At 34.3% G+C, this 22,019-nt stretch overlaps 1 protein-coding gene across 1 annotated transcript; it reads right to left on the bottom strand.

Moving 5' to 3' along the window:
- Positions 1–519: 519 nt before the first annotated feature.
- Positions 520–4,505, bottom strand: LOC122313757 (adagio protein 3). Its single transcript, XM_043128968.1, has 2 exons — positions 4,186–4,505; positions 520–2,449 (listed from the first exon to the last, which is right to left on the bottom strand). Exons 1-2 carry the CDS (start codon positions 4,473–4,475, stop codon positions 841–843), a joined length of 1,899 nt encoding a protein of 632 aa, XP_042984902.1. The 5' UTR covers positions 4,476–4,505; the 3' UTR covers positions 520–840.
- Positions 4,506–22,019: the final 17,514 nt, after the last annotated feature.

Here is a 22,019-nt window from a genome sequence, read left to right on the forward strand (position 1 = left end):
GCGAAACGACCACATATCCATTTTTTCTCAGTTTTTCTCGTTAATCTATATCCTCGAGCGCCACCATATGAAGATGAAGGCATTCTAGTAACTTTTAAAGCTATCTACAGGGTAAAATCTCAATCTGAGCTCTGAATGATTACTTCCTGTTGTGACAAATGATTACTTCCTAATTGTGACAAATATTGGATTCACAAGGTCGGATGACAGCTTGGAGACTCCCTAATGCCAGCATGTTAGATACGATCCATCATTGGTTCCGAACTTAACATGGCTTTTTGCACATGACTAAGATATCTCCTGTAACTCGCACTGTGGCCGTGAAGGAGGGAGGAGGCAAATAAGGAAGCGTACACGACCTGACTGAAAATTCCACTAGACTCGCTCCTTATGCGGTTACATCAGGTTAAACCGATCCACATACGGCAAGGTGTTGGGTTGTGCCCTAAAACGAATGCCTGGTCCAGATTAACATGAGATTTTAAATACACGTCGCTCGAACTCAACACTCAACAACTGTTTGTATGGACAACCAAATCATATACATTGATATTCCACATTCCACTCTTATCACAGTCAACACTAGCGAGAAAAATTACATCTATAATTTACAGAACAAAACTGAACAAGCACATAACACGGCGTTCTAGGTGTAAAATTACAGCATGTAAAACTCAGGTATAAGTACCTCAACTAGCACAGCATATGAAGCAAAATCCCCGTCCAGAGGGATTAGTACAAAACTTGGGTCCTTTGGCAATTCGGGCAACCTTGGAAAGAGCATATCACAGCATCTCAAATTCGTGAATTTATAATGATCTCCATGTTCTTGAAACTTATTTACAGGTCTGAATCCAGCCTGCTCGCCAAGCACAACTCATGCAATTCATTAAGTATCCATTCCTCTCCTGTTTGCCCACCCAATACTAGGACCCTAGTCCCCCCAACCACACAAGTGCTATGACCCCAAGCAAATTTAGGTGGTTGCCCAGGAACATTGAGGATCCTCCATGATGGTTTCTCCTCAGAAGGATCCAAAAGAAATAGCTGTGAAGGGGAGTGAAGCCCGGCAATGGAACCACCAAAAATGATAATCCTACCACAAGGCATGCTGACCGCAACATGATCAAGTCTAGGTGGAGGAACCACAGCACTCTGGCTACCCGTGCCAGTGAATGCACTACATTCCAGTAGCCTCCACTGAGGCTTTTCATCTTCTAAATCAATAGCGTAAGCCTCACCTGATCGCAACCGAAGGTTCCCACTCTTGGCAAGTCCACCAAACATAAGAATTTTGGTCTTACCATAAACTGAAAGTGAATGTCCTAACCTCGAGGGAGGAGCCCAAGAAGTAGGAATCTCACTCCACATTGGTTTCTCCGTTGTGAGATCCAACAAAAATGTGTCATTAAGAAGTACCCCCGAATCTGTGCATCCACCTGAGACAACTAATTTAGAACCTTCTATTGTGCAAGAGCTATGCCAAGATCTAGGGAGAGGGGGAGTTCCACAGAAGACTTCTCTCCACGTTGGCTGTTTGGCATCCAAGTCTAGAACGAAAACATCATTGAGCAATCCTTGCCGCCCACATCCTCCGAAAACCACCAACCAAGAATCATTTAAACATGAGAGAGTATGGCCCCAGCGCCCTGGGGGGGATGATTTCACACTCATGCGATGCCACTCTGGATTTGCAGTATCAAGATCGAGAACAAATGTGTCATCCATTGGCTGCATATCAACTCCTTCCCCTCCAAACAATACAAGCTTATTACCAGCTGCACAAGCACTGAAATTGCAACGTGAAGGTTCCACTGCACCTCCAACTGTCAGTTTCCTCCAACAAACAGCCTCAAGAGTAGTCAGTTCCCTGGCCAGGCGCCCCCACCCTAACTTCCTTGTCAGCAGTTCCAATGTACCCGTTACTTCTCTTCCCCAAGCATTTTGGCATACCATCTTCCTCACATGCTCATTCTTTGTCAATTGACGGATCCTTCTGCAGACAGACCCAATGGATGCTACATCCCTTGGTGTCAAGCGCGATAAAATGTTGTGAGCCAAGACTTCATCTGAGAGCTGTAGCATTCCACATATTTCTTGATGCTGGTGGAATGGTGATTGAGCAGCACTCATTGCAGAATATTTTCCTGACTGATCAAGCTGCTGATCACAAGTCTCTTTAAAAACTGGATATGATTCGTGGTTCAGATCTATTTTCGCTTCAGAAAAAACTTGAATACCTATAATATGTGTCATAATTCCATCGTCGTCATGGATAGGTACAAGTCTTAGCATGTTTACCAAGGGAGTGCCATCCTTCCTGAAATTGAGGAGCTCGCCTTGAAATGCAACACCTACCTCGAGACAGCTTCTAATCTCAGAAACAACAACAGGATTCACCAAGGGGTGCCGCCTTTGAGCATGGGGATCCCGAAATTGTAAAAACCGACTGGAAAAAGAAATTAAATATCTATAATGAGCCACTTGAATCTGTCTGACTATAATAGGTGAATGAACTCTAGAGAAATTATAACTATAATATATATATATATATTCATGGTAAATGTAGAGAACATCAGAATAACCCATAGAACCAATAATTGGTTGATAACCTCAAAATACAAACTTCCACAATATTCTGGGTAAAAGTGTCCACAGAAAGTATAGCATTTTAACTTACTTTAAAAAAAAAATAAAAAATTTGTAGTATTTTAACTTTTGAAAACTGATGACATTATCCAAAAATTAACCAGCATTGACGGAAAAACTTCAGACACACCATGCAGTTGCAAAATGCAATAGTCCTATAGGTATAACTGCAGTCTCCCTAACACCAGCTAATCAATTGAACACAGGAGATAAAGATATAAAGAAAGTCGAAGGCTGCAAATTTTGTTAACTGAATATGGATTCAAAATCTGGCATTAGAACAACTCAACATGCCAAAGCACTGAACTGTGCTGACCATCCAGCAAGCAAAGTGAACAAGTTGTCACTATATTTCAAGAGGTGGTTCGTATATGTTTTATTCATTTTTCCTAACTCTTTTAGTTATTTCCCTTTTTAGGCTGCAACGACTATAGGCTCTCTCTTAAAGATCTAGATTTGTGGCCTACATAAGAGTTAATATTGTATATGTCCCATTTACTTGGGTTATTGGCTAGCCTTATTATCAACAAACAGATCCTTCCATCTTCAATGACATTCTTTGCTGCAAATTAACAATGTCTGCTTACTCATATTCACCCGATCCACATTCCCATCACAAGAAGCTAATAATAGTTATGTAACAACCTACATTAACATCCCCCAAGAACAAAAGGAAGAAGAAGAAGAAGAAGAAGAAGAAACAGAAGCAACAAATCATATCTTTACCAATGAGATTATTTAAACATAAAAAGGAAGCTTGTTCAACTTTCTCTGCCCGCTCACCTTTAAAACTTCAGCGCCAATAGTTTGTCCATATCCATCACTCACACGTCAGAAATGCCAAGACTTAAATTATAGTAAAAAAAATCCCAATCAAATTAAAAGCTTCAGCCTCACTATTACCACTTTCAACATGTCAAAATAAGTGACTGAACACTTGCATTGTGTTATCACTCGATCTGAAAGTTAGTCAAGGTCAATTTCAGGTTAACAACTTTCTGTTACTCATCTGAGCTCAACTAGGGATTTTACTTAACAGATCTGATACCTATTAGACTCGGAAGACGAATCCTTTAGGCATCTATGCTAGTGAACCATGGCTTAAATGGATCCTGCCCCCCATCCCACCCCACCCCACCCCACCCTCGCTTCCCCCTTGGAATGGATTGAAGACCTACTTGGTGTGAGTAGCTGTCAAAAAGAAAACTGCTTGAACTTGGTTTAATCGGGTTAAGACATGTTTCATTAGGACGGTCTCCGGGATTCCTCATCATCAAAAAGAAGAAAGAAGGACTACTTGAAGAACTGAGGTGATTTAATTCTATAGAGAACTCTGCTCACTGTAAAGGAACGCCTCGTTCTGCTGTCGAGGATAAAAAAGTTTCATCTTAAAGTGCAAATTATAAACCAATATAACCAAATCGAATCATAGTAAATATGCGTAAGATCGGAAACGAATAATTTTATCACCTATAAATGATGTGTAGATAAATCATATCAACGAAGCAGAGGGGGAAAACAGGGGAAATATATTACCAGTTCCGACCGAGGACCTCGTCGGCACGGTAGCCAGTGAAGAGCTCGAAGACTTTGTTGACATAAATGACTGGGAAATCGAATTCAAGTGCATCGGATACCACGAAAGAGGTGGGCGTCATTGGGTAAGAGAATCCCGGCTTCACAGGGAGCTCGCTTTCCTCTTCTTCTACTTCTTCTTTCTCTTGCTCTTCCACAGGTTCACGCTCTTCTCCTCTGGCACATTTTAGTCTCTTCCCTCCCGAGCTCCGAACCTGCTCCTTTTCTTCTCGCTCTTTAGCCATGGCCATTGAGATTTTGCAGAGATATTTTCATACACGCACGCAGAGATATTATATATGTTGAAGTTGTCAAATGAAAAGCAGAAAAGGCTCCATCTGAGTATTCAAGTACGAAAATGCCCCTGAGTATTTATACAGTGACAATGAGTATTAAACTTTAATTTCCATATGGCATCTTCTTCATCCAAATTTATTTTTTTTCCCAGAGAAAATAAAAAGTAAGCATTCATCAACAATTCAAAAGCAAAATTGCATGTATCAGTTTGAAATATTATAAATTTCTTTCAAATCAACTGTTTTTAAAAATAAGATTGAAATTTAGTATATAACATTTCCTTAAGAGTCATGGACAATTACAATAATAAAATGGAATAAAAGTGTAATATAGAACATTTTCAGTAAAAATAATTTAAGTAAAGTATTAGATTTACACAAACAGAAATATTATTTCTACCGAAATAGTAGCCCGAATGTGTGTCTCGAAAACCCATTTTTCTTTTTTTACTTAATGATTAAGAAATTTTTTTAAATAATATTTTGATTTTTTTAAATTTTTTAAATGTTTATGATGGTTAAACAATGCATAAAAAATGAAATACATTCGAAATATATTTTTGGAAGAAGTATTCGGTGCCTGTAGAACCGCTCTTTACACAAATTCTATACGTTGACATGGCATAATATATTACTTTAAATCTATTTAATAATAAAAAAATTTTTAAAATATAAGAAATCACGTTAAATTACAATATGTAAATGAGATCATGCATTTTTCAGAACTTAACCCTTTCTTATACCTATCTTGTATGACCAAAATGAGAATTAAAAAAACATTAAGAATCATTTTGAGTTAAAAGGGAGGAAATGGTTGTCTTTTACATATTTCTATTCATCAATTTTTTATTATTATTATGATATTAAATAATTAAAAATTATTTATTTTATTTTATTTATAAATTTATTATTTTATACCGTATCGTAAAATGAAAATGGATATTTATGCATATGTTTTGCACCCTTCCCTTAAATAAAGGAACTGGTCAGAGAATGGCAATGTAGCAATTTGAGAAACAAGGGAGGGGTAGAAATGGCAATGAGTGGCCTGGCCGGTGCAGTGGGCACCACGTGTCGTGTGCAACGGCTTGATATTTTGAGGAAAATATCTAGATATAAACACATGCCCACTCGCACCATGTATAGCTTCCACGTCATGGGGTTGGCTAAGAATAATATTTTAGTTTCATATAGACGTGGCGGTGGGGCTTGAAGACTTTCGCATGAGTTCAACTTACAAGATACTTATTCTATCATGCAAAATAATAATGAGGGTGAGAAGCGGTGGGCCCGGATCGAAGAAATTGATGAGATTGAGATTGATCGGTCTCGGTCCATGTCTTAGAAGATTAAAAAGTTTCGATCAAGTCCTGATTCAGAGATTTTAACCTCAAATCGATAGAATGAAAAATAAAAATAAAAATAAAAATATATATTATATATTATTTATATAATAATTATATAATTTATTACGTGATTTTCATATATCCTATCACCATTAACAATATAAAATCTTAAATATATAATTAATAAATTAATATTCTATCAATTAACTAATATATAATATCCATTAACTAATTATACAGTAATTATATAAATTAATAATGTAATTTTTATATAATTTATTATCATTGACTATATAAAATATTTTTTATTAAGTTAATTACATAATCCACATTAATAAGTTAATTAATTTTAATTTAGTATTTTAAATAAGTTTTTTTATTAATCGATTTTTTCAAAAAAAAAGAAAATAAAGAAAAAATAATTAGATTGGACCGAACAAGACCCATTTTCACCCCTAAAAATAAATATGATAAAAAAAATCATAATATAATTACAATGTTTTTTATACAATGCATGTATCACGATATATCATTGAGATAATATATAACCACCTATTGGTCATACGAAAGGAAAAATGAAACTAAAAAAAAAAATCTAAAATTGAAGTTTACACTCTTTTATAATTTAAAATATAAAATTATCAAGTATTATATCTAAGAGAAATGTTGTTGTGCCGCTCCATGTGTACCGCTATAGTGAGCCATTACTTCTTTTTAATTTAATGATTAAGGAAATAATTTTAAATATATTGATGTATTTTTTTTCACTTAATGATAAATAAAGTGATTAAATAAATATGAAAAGAAAATTGAAAAAAAAAACCCCCACTGAGTAGTAAGCCCAGCAATATGGTGGAGGTGGTATGGTAGCTTCTCCCTATATCTAAATTGAAAGTTTTAGAAATTTCAAGGTTTAGATCTACATAATTTATGTAAAAGAGGTATTTTTATTAATCATTGGATCATAAAAATATCTAAGTTGGGATGGTTGCTTTTAGCATATTTATTTTAAAAATATTTTTTTAAAATAAAAAATAAAAATTTTATGTACAGTTATTTTTACATATTCTTTATATATTTCATTAATATGATTAGTTACATCTTTTTTAATATAAAATAATTATTTTGATCAATTATATAAATAGAGTGTATAAAGAATATATAAAAATAATTGTATATAGCAAAATTAAAAAAGAAAAAGAAAAAAAAAAATGTAGTAAAGCAGCCTAATTGTTTGGAGAGTTAAGGATAGAAAGACATGGCAATTAATAAAGCCGGAAAAAAAGCAACTTTATATATGAAATGTCATGTACCTATGAGTTTTTTTATTATGCGCATCTATTTAATGGAGATTGTTGCAATCTAACATTTAAAAAAAAAAAAAAATTAGCGTTTGTTGTTGAATCTCATGAAGTTCCAAAGAAATGAGTTAAAAAAGAAAAAAAAGAAAAAAAAAAGAAAAAGGAGAGAGAGAGAGAGAGAGAGAGAGAGAGAGAGAGAGAGAGAGAGAGAGAGAGAGGCTACTTTCCATTCCTCTTGTTTTGTTCTTCTTTCGTTATATGAAAAGTTATGTGATTTGTGCATTTTTCTCTTTGGCATATTTTTTTTTTTTTCATAAAATTTAACTTAAGACTTGCCACTTGACAGTGAATTGGTCGATATCTTTTCGATGAATTTGGGCCTATAAATAATAGATGACTTTGTAGAAAATAAAAGGAGCGATTACCTTTCATTCATTCATACAAAAAAATCTGTGCTACAATGCATCAACAATCACTTTATCCTCAACCACTTAGTGCTCTACATTATTACATGACACTTCTCTAGCAATTATACTATCAATCACTGAAAGGTCCCTCCTCAATCCAGCACCACTCTAATATTACTCATGATAAATATTAGAGTGGCTGTACATGGGGAATTCCGACTGAGATTTCAACCCACCATACGTAGCTTTAGCATTTCTGTAAATATTATCTCCTCCCAACACATAATATCCTTACAGAATTTTATTTATTTATTTTTTTTTAAGTTTTGGGAGACCCCATCTAAAGGTAGTTCCGCCACTGGTTTGAGTTATTTTTTAGTGAATTTGAAATCGAATTGAATAATTTTTAGTAAATAATATTATTTACTTCGATTAATATAAAAAAACATATATTGTCAAAATTCTCGACAGGCTTGTTTTCCAATTTGCACTAAAATTACTTGGTGTTTTAATATCCTATTTAAGAATACATATGTAAGAATATTATAACTATATTTTATCTAAAATATGGTAATATTATAACATCCTGCCTCAAACACAAGATTGCGATAAGGACGGCATTTTAAGTTTGGAAATAATATCTCGTTGTTGGCCAAGTGGGTTGGACTTAGTGAAGATGTCAACCAGTTAATCTTTTGATAAGATGAAATAGAGAAATAAGGTGTCTTGTTAAAAATGATGTCGGATGAAATAACAATCGATCTTAATATACTTGATGCTCTTATGGAAGAATCAGAATGAGCAGTCAGAATAGCACTGCGATTGTCACGATAAAAGGGAGCACATGTAATCTGAGGAGTACATCCGACATAGAATCCTTGTCAACAACCGAAAGAGTCGTATGGTAGCCTAAGTTGATTGAGAATATAGGTTGAAACCAAGTGGACGGTTCGTTGAAGAGACTACTGTCAAGTGCAATGAAATCAACGCAGTAACCGTGATGGACTGCAAAGAAAACAATAAGTGGACATCAAAGGCTACTACAAAAAGGTTTTGAACTTTTGACATGGACAACAATGACTAGTGGGGCGCACCAGGATAGTGCTATCTCCAATACCATGTAGAAAACAATGGGAGAAAACTCCATAGATTCAATGTGAATTGTATATGAATATGGTGACTTATTTATAGTATAATAAGGGTTTTGATTCGTATTGGTTTGAGTTTACGTCAAAGTATTCAGGTTCAAGTCATCATCAATCAGTCAACTCTAACCCAACTCAAATAATAAATGTGTCTGCCGAGTTCAAATTATTCAAGTTCAATTAGCTAGAGTCACAGTTCACTCTTCTTTTTACCACTGTGCATTTGTAGTAACATTTCCTAATGAATATATTTTTATTATATGTGTTTTCCAACAAACATTTATTTATTTGCTTTATCACTTATCTACAAGATCAATATGTAGATGGCATCGATAGGATTAAGAATACATTTTAAATTCGAAAAGATTCAAATTTTCAAGGATTTTAATATACATTAGGAACAAGAAATAACAGAATTACTTTATAATGGAGTTGATATGGACTAGAGTGAGTTTTGACTATCATCTTGAAGTAGTCAATAACAAAACATATAGTCTTCTCTCTTTTCTCTCTAGAATAAGAGGAGGAGTACGCAATCCACGACTCTAGCTTTGTGGTATTGATTGAAATTGAACTAGCATAGATGGGCTTGAAGAAAAATGGGAGTTCTTGAGATTAGTAGAGGAAGAGGATGAAGTATTAGATTTGGAATGAGAGGTTAAGAGGTGAAAAGGAAAGGAGATTGTAGTGTGGTGGAGAAGGTGTGGTCGGGGGGGGCGGGTGGGTATTAGAAGAGAGGTATTGAACTCAACCATAGGGAAGGTGTGGAAGATCAATAAGGTGGCATCCTTCATTGAATATCAAAAAAATATTTTATAATTACGTTTGACATAGAAGTTGATAAACAAAAAGTTATGGAGGGATGTCCATGAATTTTTGACAATTATATACTAGTTCTGAAGAACTTTGATGCTTACACTCTGCTACAACTAATGAGTTTTAATTATGAACAATTTTGGGTGCAACTTCATTAGTTGCCAATGGCCTTTATGAACAAGGAATGTGGTTTACCTATTGGGACTTCCTTAGGAAAAAATAATTGATGTAGATGTTCTTGAAGATGGTGTGGGATGGGGGAGATTTCTTCGTCTTAAAATTGAGTTATGTTTAACCAAGGTGATTGTGAGAGTGCGCACTATTAACGTCCAAGGCAAATGTGAGTGGATTCCTCTGCGATACGAAAAACTCCCAAAGATATGTTTCAATTGTGGCTAAATAGTGCATATATCGAGTAAATGCCCAAACGATTGTAGAAAGAAGACAGTGGGAGAAGGAGACTCGGTCTAGTTTGGAGCTTGGCTATGGGCAAAACCAACACAAAATAAGAATTCAAGTGGGACTTTTTACAGGCATGAGAGAAGCACTCTTTAACTGAGTATTGGAAGGTACCATATCCAGTATTGGTTCTTGACGTCAGAGATGCGCCAACGAAGGAAGGGGCGGAGGAAGAAGGAAGGAAAGTCGTGGAAGGGGGAGTAAGTTACAGGATTTTGAATTCAAATATAGATAACGTAGTGGATGAGAGGGATAAGGAGGATAGCGAAAATATGGGAGATTTAATTTATTTCCAAAACAAGAAGGGTCAAACTGGTAAGTATCAAAAGGAGGGGGAGATTACAGAGATTATGGATTCTTGCCATAACAAGGTAGAGTGTGAGGTGAATCTTCAAAAGGCGGCAGGAGTAACGGTCTCTTTCCAAAATGAAGATAATGGGCTGGTGGGCTTAATGAACACAGGCCCAGTTAGCAATTTACGAACTGAAGTTGGGTTGTGTGTTATAACTAGAGCTAAGGGGATTGAAAGTATTAGGCATCACGATGAGCTTAGGGGAGAGGAAGCCAAGACAAATATGAGGACTGATATGATCGACGGCAATTCTAACCGAAGTTGGAAAAGAAAGGCAAGAGGGAAGGGAAAGAGAACAAGTGAGGAGTCGTTGGGGGGGGGGGGGGGGGGGGGGGGGGGGGGAGGGGAGGGGAATAAGGAAAAAACCATTCATTGAGGATTAAAGTAATTCATAGAAACAAGATTACGTGAAATGCATGTGAGGTGTTTATGTTAATGTTACTGAGAAACCTAAAACAGATGTGGCGGTGGCTGTTTGTCAGCCCCACCAAGCACAATGATTCTCCTAAATTGGAATTGCTGAGAGATTTGGAACACTCGAATAGTTCAAGACCTTTGCCTGTTGGTGAATGATAAGAAACCCAACTTTGTTTTCTTAATGGAAATAAAGCTATATCCAAACAGATTTAGCATTCTAAAGTGGAGATTGGGGTATGATGGCTATTTTGTAGTGGATGCTAAAGGAAAAAGTGAAGAATTAGTACTATTTTGGAGAGCAGAGTGTCAGGTGGAGATTATCAATTATTATAATCGACATATCAGTGCATGAATTAAAGATGATGTGGCTAATGCTAAGTGGATGCTAAAAGGTTTTTATGGCCAACCAGATGTAGCAAAAAGATCAGAGGCTTGGGAACTCTTGGAACATCTAAAACCAAATTTTCAACAAGCTTGGTGTGTCCTTGGGGACTTTAATAAAATTCTTTATTGTGATGAAAAGAATGGAGGCAAGCTAAGGAAGGAAGCACAAATGGTCAGTTTTTGTGAAGTTCTGGATAAATATCACTTATATGATCTTGGTTATGGAGGAGACATGTACACATAGAGTAATAAGTATAGGGATGGTACTTATACAAAAGAAAGGTTGGATAGAGTGGTAGCTAATCTTATATCAACTTATATATTCACAAACTATGTAATTGAAGGATTAGTGGCTAGGAGTTCTGATCACAAGCCTCTATTGATAAGGTTTAGTAAAGAAGAGGAGGCAAGCAGAAATAGTGTGAAGCTGTTTAAGTATGAGGCAAAATGGGATTTAGAAGATGATTGTAGATGGGTGGTTCTTGAAAACTGGAATATGGGGTATACATTCTAATCCTTTAAACAAAGTGAAAGTAATGCTTGAGAATTGTGAAAGAGCATTAATGGGGAGATGGAGCAATCGAAAGAATAGAAACAAAGGAAAAGAAATAAAAGATTTGTCTGACCAGTTGAAGCATTTACAAGACAATGAAGATGAGCATATGATTCCTGAGGAGCAAAATTTACAATTGAGATTGGGGACTCTGTTGGAATAAGAAAATATCAGTTAGAAACAAAGAGCTAAAAGGAATTTATACAAAGATGGAGATATGAACACACGATATTTTAATGCTTGTGCAACTGAGAGGAAGAAAAAAAAAAACACCATCAAATTAGTTAAAGATGAGAATGATAATGTGTTGATAAAGGCATCAGACATAGCAAGGGATTTCAATGTTTTCTTTGAGACGAGTTATTAATCTGCAGAGCCATCCAATGAGGCTATTAAAGGCTGTTTGAATTCTTTGGAAGCTCAAGTTACGATAGATATGAATCAGAAATTGGATTATAGCATTTAAAAGAGTAGAAGTTGATGATGCTATTAAAAGGATGGGCTCTTTAAAATCTCTAGGACCAAATAGATTCAGTGCATGCTTTTTGCAGAATCATTTGTAGACTGTGGGAGATGAAGTGAGTAGAGCAATCCTCAGCTTCCTAAATGGAGAGGATACACTTTCTACCTTAAACTACACTTATATCGCTTTAATCTCTAAAGTGAAGAATGCTGTAAATGTTACTTATTTTCTTCCTATTAGCCTTTGTAATGTCATTTATAAAATTATTGCTGTTGCCCATATGACTAACACAAGAGGGGGGGTGAATTGAGTTGTATTAAAAAAAATAACAATTATAAATCAAATATATAATATAAAATATAAACAAAATATGAAATAACAATAAATATAAAGAGTAAGGGTAAGAGAGAAGCAAACTCAGTATGTTAACGAGGTTCGGCCCCACTGCCTACGTCCTCGCCTCAAGCTACCCCTTGAGAATTTCCAAATTCACTATTCAACCTCCTTCAGGTGGAGATAGAAACCTATTACACCTTTGAACAACATCGCTACAAAGGATCCGTGTAGAATACCCTCTACACTTGCAATCACCTTACACGTGGTGATTCAACTATTCCCCGTGTAGAATACTTTCTACACGCACAAGGGTTATACACACCCTTTTTCTGATACAAAAGCTGATAGTGGGTAGGTTATCAGAAAACACTCCTCAATGAGTGAAATAAGAACAATACAGCGCAAATTATATCTCTCAAAATGAACAAGGATTAAGGCTCAATATTTAGAAAAGAGAGAATGAAAACTTTGAATGAATATTGTATGCTCTTAGTGTTGTGAATGTGAAGCTCTCAAATGATCTATTTATAGGCATATGAGACTTCATATTCAAATTTAAAAAGATTCACATGTCAAAGACAACATCATTCACTTTTTCAAAAAATTCAAATAAAAGGTTCTTCTTTTTCAATTGTCAAAGACAACATCATTCACTTTTTCAAAAAAATCAAACCTAATCTTTTACTTTTGGCATATGACAAAATGAGCACATTTTCCTTTTCAAAAAAAATTCAAACCTAATCTTTTACTTTTTACATATGACAAAATGAGCACACTTTACTTTTCAAATTTTTCAAACAAAATCATTTACCTTTTATATAAGTCAAAAAAAATATCAATCACTTTTGAAAATATTCAAATAAAACATGCACATGTAAAAGATGACAATCAATCATCTTTAATATTTTCAAAGTTCAGCCCTTTAATCAAGGCATGCACATGCAAAAGATGACAATCAATCATCTTTCAAAATTTTCAAATTTAATTTTCAAAAATATTCATGCACATGTGGAAAATGTATTTTAATGCTTTATGATAAAATATTAATTTTGAACATTAATCCTAATTTCGAATTTTGAAGAGATTTACAACATTACTCTATAATTTTAATGTGAACTTGTTCCCTTCTTGCTCATGCTTGTTTCCTTGATGTGCTTGACTCCATTGTGTAGACAACTTGAGTTTGAGACTTCTTTATTCTTTGAATTCATTCGTTATCATCAAAATCCATGTGTAAATATATAATCACATGAAACTTGAAACCTTGGGTTCAACAATCTCCCCCTTTTTGATGATGACAAATACTTGATAGAACTTGAAACCTGTATTAATACTTAAGCTCCCCCTGAAAATATGCGTTAGTTTTTCAAGCAAAAGTATAAATATAATTCCAAGCATATATAACAAGTTTAGTAATTTAAACAGTGTTAATGTTCTAGTCTAACACTTCTTCCCCTTTTGGCATCATTAAAAAGGATCCGCAACAAGTAAATAGACTGAAGAAAACGGTGCGTTAGTAGACACTATAGATAGTTGAAAAAATGGAGCCGTCCGTGACCCGACAAGTGCTACAAAGCCTCGAGGCCTAACTCTATGAATTTAATACGGCTGAAGATTTAAACAATCGCCTGATGTTGTTGACAAACGGGATTGAAGGCTCCGAGTTTCTATAAAAAAATGATCATTTTCATCTATTGGATGCCAAAAAAAAATCGCTTCTTGACCTGAGTTCTGTTTTTCCACAACGATAGAATGACTGAGCAATTTTCTTCCACTAATGTTCCAGATTTGAATCAAGAACCCTTGACGCATCAATCATCAATCTTTTCTCCTGAGGCCGTCAATACCATGATAGGTGCAGTGAACCGTTTTTCTAGTAAGGCTGATTCTGAGATTATTGCAGAATCAAGAATGCTCAGTAGTCAATATGCTGCCTCTGTTACGATCATGTCTCGAAGGTTAATGGCAAGGGTGAGTGAGATTGATCATCTTAACATGCAAATATCTGAGTTACGACAGAAGCTTGCTAATAAGGATAGTGAGAATAAAAGGCTAAAGTAAGAAAACTAAGAGTTGAAAAAATTTACAGATTGGTATGCTCATGATCTGCAACCACGAATAGAGGAGCTGGAACGAGAAAGGGTTCAGATACAAGGTCAACATCGGCAGATAACAGCAGAGGTTCATCGTTTACTAGAAAAATAGGGACAATCTACTGTTAATCTCGCTGGCATAGTAAGAAAATTTTTGACAATGTGTGTCCAACATATCTTGTATTTCTTTTGACTAAATAAGATTTGAAGAGAAAATAGTTTGTCTTATTCTTTATGCTATCTCTATAAAATCAGTCCTAAAATTCATCCAATCCGCATCAAGTTTTCATCTCATCTCTATAACTCATCTGCATTCCTTCAGCATTCTCGTTTTAAGCATTCTATTCTTTTCTCAATGGCCCATTCTTCTAACATTTCTCTAGATCTATCCATGAGACATTCTGCATCTCAACCTCCTGTCCTTTCTGCAGCTGCCATTGGTGCCATGTTGCAGCAAGAAAATAATAATCTGACTAATAAGTCAGATTCTGATGCTATTTATGACTTGGTGAGTCTTGGGACTTGCTACTCTTCCTCTATTGTTGCTTTTTCTCAGCGGCTACAAGCCAAAAATCATGAAGTTGAAAAGCTCAAAGAACAAATTGTTGTACTTCAACGAATTGTTCAAGAGTCTCACACAAGGGAATGAATCATTCGACAGAAGAATAAACAGTTGAAATCTTTATTAGATTCTTCATTCCGCTTGCCGGTTCCCATGGATAAGAATGACATGATATTGTATGAAGAGAATGAGCGTTTCAAACATGAGGCTAAGAATCTCAAGTTTATGTAAAAGTATTTAAAAAATCTATCTCTATTTTTATTGACTCTGGTTTATCTTTTAAGAGATATTCATAGCATGCATCATACCTATTTCTCTTCTGATCATACATAATCTATCTTCTGGTAAAGGTTTTGTGAAAATATCTGCTAACTGATCGTGTGTGTTTGTGAACTCTAATATTATATCGCCTTTTTACACATGATCTCGAAGAAAATGATACTTTATTTCAATATGTTTAGTTCTAGAATGTTGTATTGGGTTCTTTGAAAGATTTATAGCACTTGTATTATCACATTTGATTGAAATGTGATTATACATGAGTTTAAAATCTTCAAGTTGTTGCTTCATGTAGATAACTTGAGCACAACAACTACCCGCAGCAACATATTCTGCCTCAGAGTAGATAGTGCAACAGAATTTTATTTTTTACTAAACCAGGAAACTAGTGCATGACCTAAGAAATCACATGCTCCACTAGTACTTTTTCGATCTATTTTACAGCCAGCATAATCTGCATCTGTGTAACTGATTAGATCGAAAGATGTGTGCTTAGGGTACCATAACCCTAAGTTAATTGTACCACTAAGATATCTAAAAATGCGCTTAACTGCAATTAAATGTGATTCTTTTAGAGATGATTGAAAGCGTGCACATAAGCACACACTAAACATAATATCTGGTCTACTAGCTGTTAAATATAATAAGCTACCAATCATACCTCGATATATCTTCGAGTTAACTGGCTTACCGGATTCATCTTTATTAAGTTTAGTTGATGGGCTCATTGGTGTTCCAATTTTCTTAGCATTTTCCATCCCAAACTTCTTCAGTAATTCCTTAATATATTTTGATTGATTGATGAATGTCCCACTTTTTGCTTGCTTAATTTGTAATCCGAGAAAGAATGTAAGTTCTCCCATCATGCTCATCTCAAATTCTTCCTGCATAGTCTTAGCAAAAACTTGACACATATTTTCATTAGTAGCACCGAATATTATATCATCAACATAAATCTGAATTAAAAGAATATCATCATTTTCATATTTAATGAAAAGAGTTGTGTCGATTTTTCCTCTTGAAAAACCTTTTTCAATCAAGAAACCATTGAGTCTCTCGTACCAAGCTCTAGGAGCTTGTTTAAGTCCATATAATGCTTTTGTGAGTTTGAAAACATGATTTGGGAAAATATGATTTTCAAAACCTGGAGGTTGCTCAACATATACCTCTTCATTTATAAAACTATTTAAGAAAGCACTTTTAACATCCATTTGAAAAAGTTAGAAATCTTTATAACAAGCATATGCAAGTAGCATTCGAATAGCTTCTAATCTTGCGACAGGTGCATATGTCTCATTATAATCGATTCCTTCTTCTTGATTAAAACCTTGGGCTACAAGTCGAGCCTTATTTCTAGTAATGACTCCGGACTCATCTTTCTTGTTTCTAAAAACCCATTTTGTTCCAATAATAGTATGATTTTTGGGTCTAGGAACAAGTGTCCAAACATCATTTCTTTCAAATTGATTCAACTCTTCTTGCATAGCTAGAATCCAAGATTCATCAAGAAGTGCGTCATCAATATTTTTGGGTTCAATTTGAGATAGAAAAGCAGTATGGTTGCAAATATTTCTAAGAGATGATCGAGTACTTACACCTTGTGAAGGTTCTCCCAAAATTTGTTCTACTGGATGATCTTTCACAAATTTCCACTGTTTGGTTGCATCTTGTATTAAATTTTGATGATCTTTCCTGATGGCTCCATGTTGAACTTCCTCTATTGTTTTCTCTTTGTTGAGATTGAGACTTTCTGTGTTATTTATACCTTCTGTTTCAATTTTGCCTATTCTCACGATCTTCCCTTTCGAGTTGTCTCTAAATGTCACGTGTCCTTCTTCTTTAGATCTAAGATCAAAGAACTTAGTCTTGTCTCCCGTCATGTGTCTTGAACATCCACTATCTAAAAACCACTTATTTTTGCTTGTGGATGACTTCATGCATACCTATAAAAACAATTAAAATGATTTTTCTTGGTACCCAAGTTCTTTGGGTCCTTTATTTATTAGTATTAGAAGAAACAAGATTTTTAGGTACCCATATGGCCCTAATAGTCATTGTATGATTTCTTCTAATAGGACAAGTATGATAATTATGACCATTTCTATTACAAAAATTACAAATAGCATGTGACATATATGAAAAACTTGAATGATTATAATAATATCCTTTTTTGACAAAATTATTTTTATGAAAAGAATTTTGAATATTAGTTTTTGATGTAGAATGATTATTAAAGAAATTTTTATAAGGTTTGTATTTTTGTTTTGGCATATATCTCAATCCTGCCTTGTCAAAAACACATCTTTGACTACCAAGAAGTTTTTCAAAATTTCTTTTTCCATTTGTAAAGTTTTCAACAATATTTTCTAAATCGGTTTTCTTCTTATTCAATTCAAGATTTTCATCTTTCAAAATGATACTTTCTTTTCTTAAAATTTCAATTTCGTTTGTTAAAGAAGAATTTTTCTTTTTCAAAGCAGTATACTTGATATCCAATTTTTCAAATTCCTCATAAATCTCTTCTAAAACATTTTGCAATTCTTCATATGAAGGATTTTCAATATTATCAAGATTTGTTACCTCAATGTCATCTTTAGCCATAAGACAAAGATTTGCTGATTCTTCATTGCTTGCTTCACTATCTGAGCTACTTGAATCATCATCCCATGTACCTTTCATTGTTTTCTTGCCCTTGTTGCGATCTTTCTTTAGCAGAGGACAATCTGGCTTGATATGACCAGGTTTATTGCATTTATAACAAATTAAAGTGTCATTTTTATCTGAATCTTTCTTAGAAAACTTTTTGAAAGATTTCCTCGGAGGAGTTCTATTTTTCTTCAAGAACCTCTGAATTCTTCTTGCTATCATCGCAACTTCTTCATCTTTATCGTCATTTTCCTCATCTTCATCACTTTCACTTTCATAAGGAACAGCTTTAAGTGCTAAGCTCTTCTTTGGCTTTCCTTCTTCTTCTCCTCTTTTCAATGTGTACTTATGGGTGATAAGTGACCCGATGAGTTCATTGACTTTGAGTTTCTTGAGGTCTCTAGCTTAAGAATCGCTGTAACTTTTGATTCCTAACGTTTTGGTAAAGAGTTGAGAATTTTTCTTACTATCTCCACCTTGGAATAAACTTTGCCAAGAGCTGTCAAGCTGTTTATGATGTTAGTAAAACGAGTGTGCATACTAGAAATAGATTCATCATCATTCATCTTAAACATTTCATATTCATGAGTAAGAATATAAATTTTTGATTCCTTAACTTGCGAAATTTCTTCATAAGTTACTTCCAAGTTATCCCAAATTTCCTTTGCCGTAGCGCAATTCATTATTCTATTAAACTCATTTCCATTAAGAGCATTATAGAATAAATTCTTAGCAGTTAAATTTAAAGTATAAAGTCTATCGTCTTCACGATCAAACTCTTCTTCTTCCTTTTTGACCTTTACTCCACCAACCACTTTTGTTGGAATATAAGGTCCATTTACAATACATTTCCAGATTTCTCTACCTTGAGCTTGAAGAAATATTCTCATTCTAACTTTCCAGAATGAGTAACTATCTCCACAAAAGAGTGGAGGCCGACTGCTAGATTGACCTTCACCAAATGAAGCTGCAATGTTAGCCATAAGATCTTAACTCAAAAGATAGTTAATCTTATAGTAGAACTCTTATCTCTGATACCAATTGTTGCCCAGATGACTAACACAAGAGGGGGGTGAATTGAGTTGTATTAAAAAAAATAACAATTATAAATCAAATATATAATATAAAATATAAACAAAATATGAAATAACAATAAATATAAAGAGTAAGGGTAAGAGAGAAGCAAACTCAGTATGTTAACGAGATTCGGCCCCACTGCCTACGTCCTCGCCTCAAGCTACCCCTTGAGGATTCCCAAATTCACTATTCAACCTCCTTCAGGTGGAGATAGAAACCTATTACACCTTTGAACAACACCGCTACAAAGGATCCGTGTAGAATACCCTCTACACTTGCAATCACCTTACACGTGGTGATTCAACTATTCCCCGTGTAGAATACTTTCTACACGCACAAGGGTTATACACACCCTTTTTCTGATACAAAAGCTGATAGTGGGTAGGTTATCAGAAAACACTCCTCAATGAGTGAAATAAGAACAATACAGCGCAAACTATATCTCTCAAAATGAACAAGGATTAAGGCTCAATATTTAGAGAAGAGAGAATGAAAGTTTTGAATGAATGTTGTATGCTCTTAGTGTTGTGAATGTGAAGCTCTCAAATGATCTATTTATAGGCATATGAGACTTCATATTCAAATTTAAAAAGATTCACATGTCAAAGACAACATCATTCACTTTTTCAAAAAATTCAAATAAAAGGTTTTTCTTTTTCAATTGTCAAAGACAACATCATTCACTTTTTCAAAAAAATCAAACCTAATCTTTTACTTTTGGCATATGACAAAATGAGCACATTTTCCTTTTCAAAAAAAATTCAAACCTAATCTTTTACTTTTTACATATGACAAAATGAGCACACTTTACTTTTCAAATTTTTCAAACAAAATCATCTACCTTTTGTATAAGTAAAAAAAAATATCAATCACTTTTGAAAATATTCAAATAAAACATGCACATGTGAAAGATGACAATCAATCATCTTTAATATTTTCAAAGTTCAACCCTTTAATCAAGGCATGCACATGCAAAAGATGACAATCAATCATCTTTCAAAATTTTCAAATTTAATTTTCAAAAATATTCATGCACATGTGGAAAATGTATTTCAATGCTTTATGATAAAATATTAATTTTGAGCATGAATCCTAATTTCGAATTTTGAAGAGATTTACAACATTATTCTATAATTTTAATGTGAACTTGTTCCCTTCTTGCTCATGCTTGTTTCCTTGATGTGCTTGACTCCATTGTGTAGACAACTTGAGCTTGAGACTTCTTTATTCTTTGAATTCATTCGTTATCATCAAAATCCATGTGTAAATATATAATCACATAAAACTTGAAATCTTGGGTTCAACAATTGCAAAAGTTATGGCTAATAGACTTAAGAAAGTGTTACTTTTGATCATTTCTTGTAATCAAAATGTTTTTCTCCCGAGAAGGTTAATAACTAATAATGCCATTATTGCATATGAAGTCCTCCATTCCATGAAGGCTCAAAAGAAACGCAAGGTTGGGAGTCTAGTACGGAAACTAGACATGTCTAAAGCTTATGATAGGGTAGATGGAGATATTTGGAGGCTATTATGGAGAAACTTGATTTTAGTGGAAAATTTATAAAGTTGATAATGGAATGTGTTAGTTCAATAAGTTTTTTTTTGTGTTGGTCAATGGTCAGCTAGGAGATGTGTTCTATCTAAAGAGGGGTTTGAGACAACGTGATCCTTTGTCACCTTGTTCATTCTATGTGCTAAAGGTCTTAGCTCGACGATTTATGCTACAGAAAAGAAGGATGATATTCGGGGAGTATCAGTGAGAAAAGTTAGTACTGAAATCAATCATCTTATGTTTGCGAATGATTGCATCCTATTTTGTAGAGCAAAGGTTTCGGAATGGAAGAAGATTCAAGAAATACTGCAAGATTATGAGGCGGGATTGGGTTAGATGCTTGATAAACAAAAGTCATCGTTTTCCTTTAGCTCCAATACTAAAGAAAAGGATAAGAAAGATATTATTGAAGTAGTTGGTGGTGGTGTGTATGGAAGTTATGAAAGATACTTAAGGCTACCAGCATTGGTGAGAATGTCAAAATTTAAAACTTTTCGTGGGATAAAGGAAAAACTTTGGCATAAAATAAGTAGATGGAAATCCTTTTTTCTTTCTCAAGAAGGGAGGGAAGTGCTCATAAAATCTGTACTATAGGCCATACCTGTAACAGCCCGCTAGAAATTCAATTGTGGAATTTCTTTTGACCTTAAGAACCTCGTGAAAATTCCGTAAGTTTACACAAATCGACTAATCGCATAGGTTTTAGCCTGTCAACATAGTTAGTGTTATCACTCACTATGGTGCCAGAAATGGGATTTTAATTATTTGAGATAGTTAGAAGTGTCAAAATGTATTATGGTTTGTGTCATTAGACTCGGAGGGTTATTTAAAGTCTTATGGCGCAATAACTTTTTTTCATATTTTCGGACAAAACGTCTGTTCAAAACTGTAGATATTATTAGATAAAAAGAAATATCTTGAGGTAATTTTCGTGAATATTATTGGGTAAAAATATTTTGAGTTGATAGATATTATTAGATAAAAATATCTTAAGTTGATTTTTTTTAGATATTATTGGATAGAATATTATAAGATAATCATTTATAGATTTTTTTTGGGTAGGAGAAAACTACACTTAACTCTCACTCCAGCCTCATCTCTTCCATATCTTATCCACAAGTATCTCCAGCCACCCCTCCCCACGAAATTATCTTCATTTATGCTTTCCATTGAAAGAATATCAAACACTCTCTCTCGGACAGCTTTTAGGAGTTCTTTTGCACACCCATTTCGAAGCTTTTGTAAGTGTTTTATCATAAAGTCTCCTTCATATAAGTTGTTCCTCTTTGAGTCTAGTTTCCGTAGATG

This window comes from Carya illinoinensis, chromosome 6, assembly GCF_018687715.1.
Source record: "Carya illinoinensis cultivar Pawnee chromosome 6, C.illinoinensisPawnee_v1, whole genome shotgun sequence".
Lineage (NCBI taxonomy): Eukaryota > Viridiplantae > Streptophyta > Magnoliopsida > Fagales > Juglandaceae > Carya > Carya illinoinensis.

Excerpts from the sequence above, each read along its gene's own strand:
- LOC122313757 (XM_043128968.1), bottom strand. The coding sequence starts at position 4,475 with ATGGCCATGGCTAAAGAGCGAGAAGAAAAGGAGCAGGTTCGGAGCTCG. Across the intron at positions 2,450-4,185 it reads GAGGTCCTCGGTCGGAACTG|TCGGTTTTTACAATTTCGGG; the intron begins GTAATATATTTC and ends TTCTTTTTCCAG.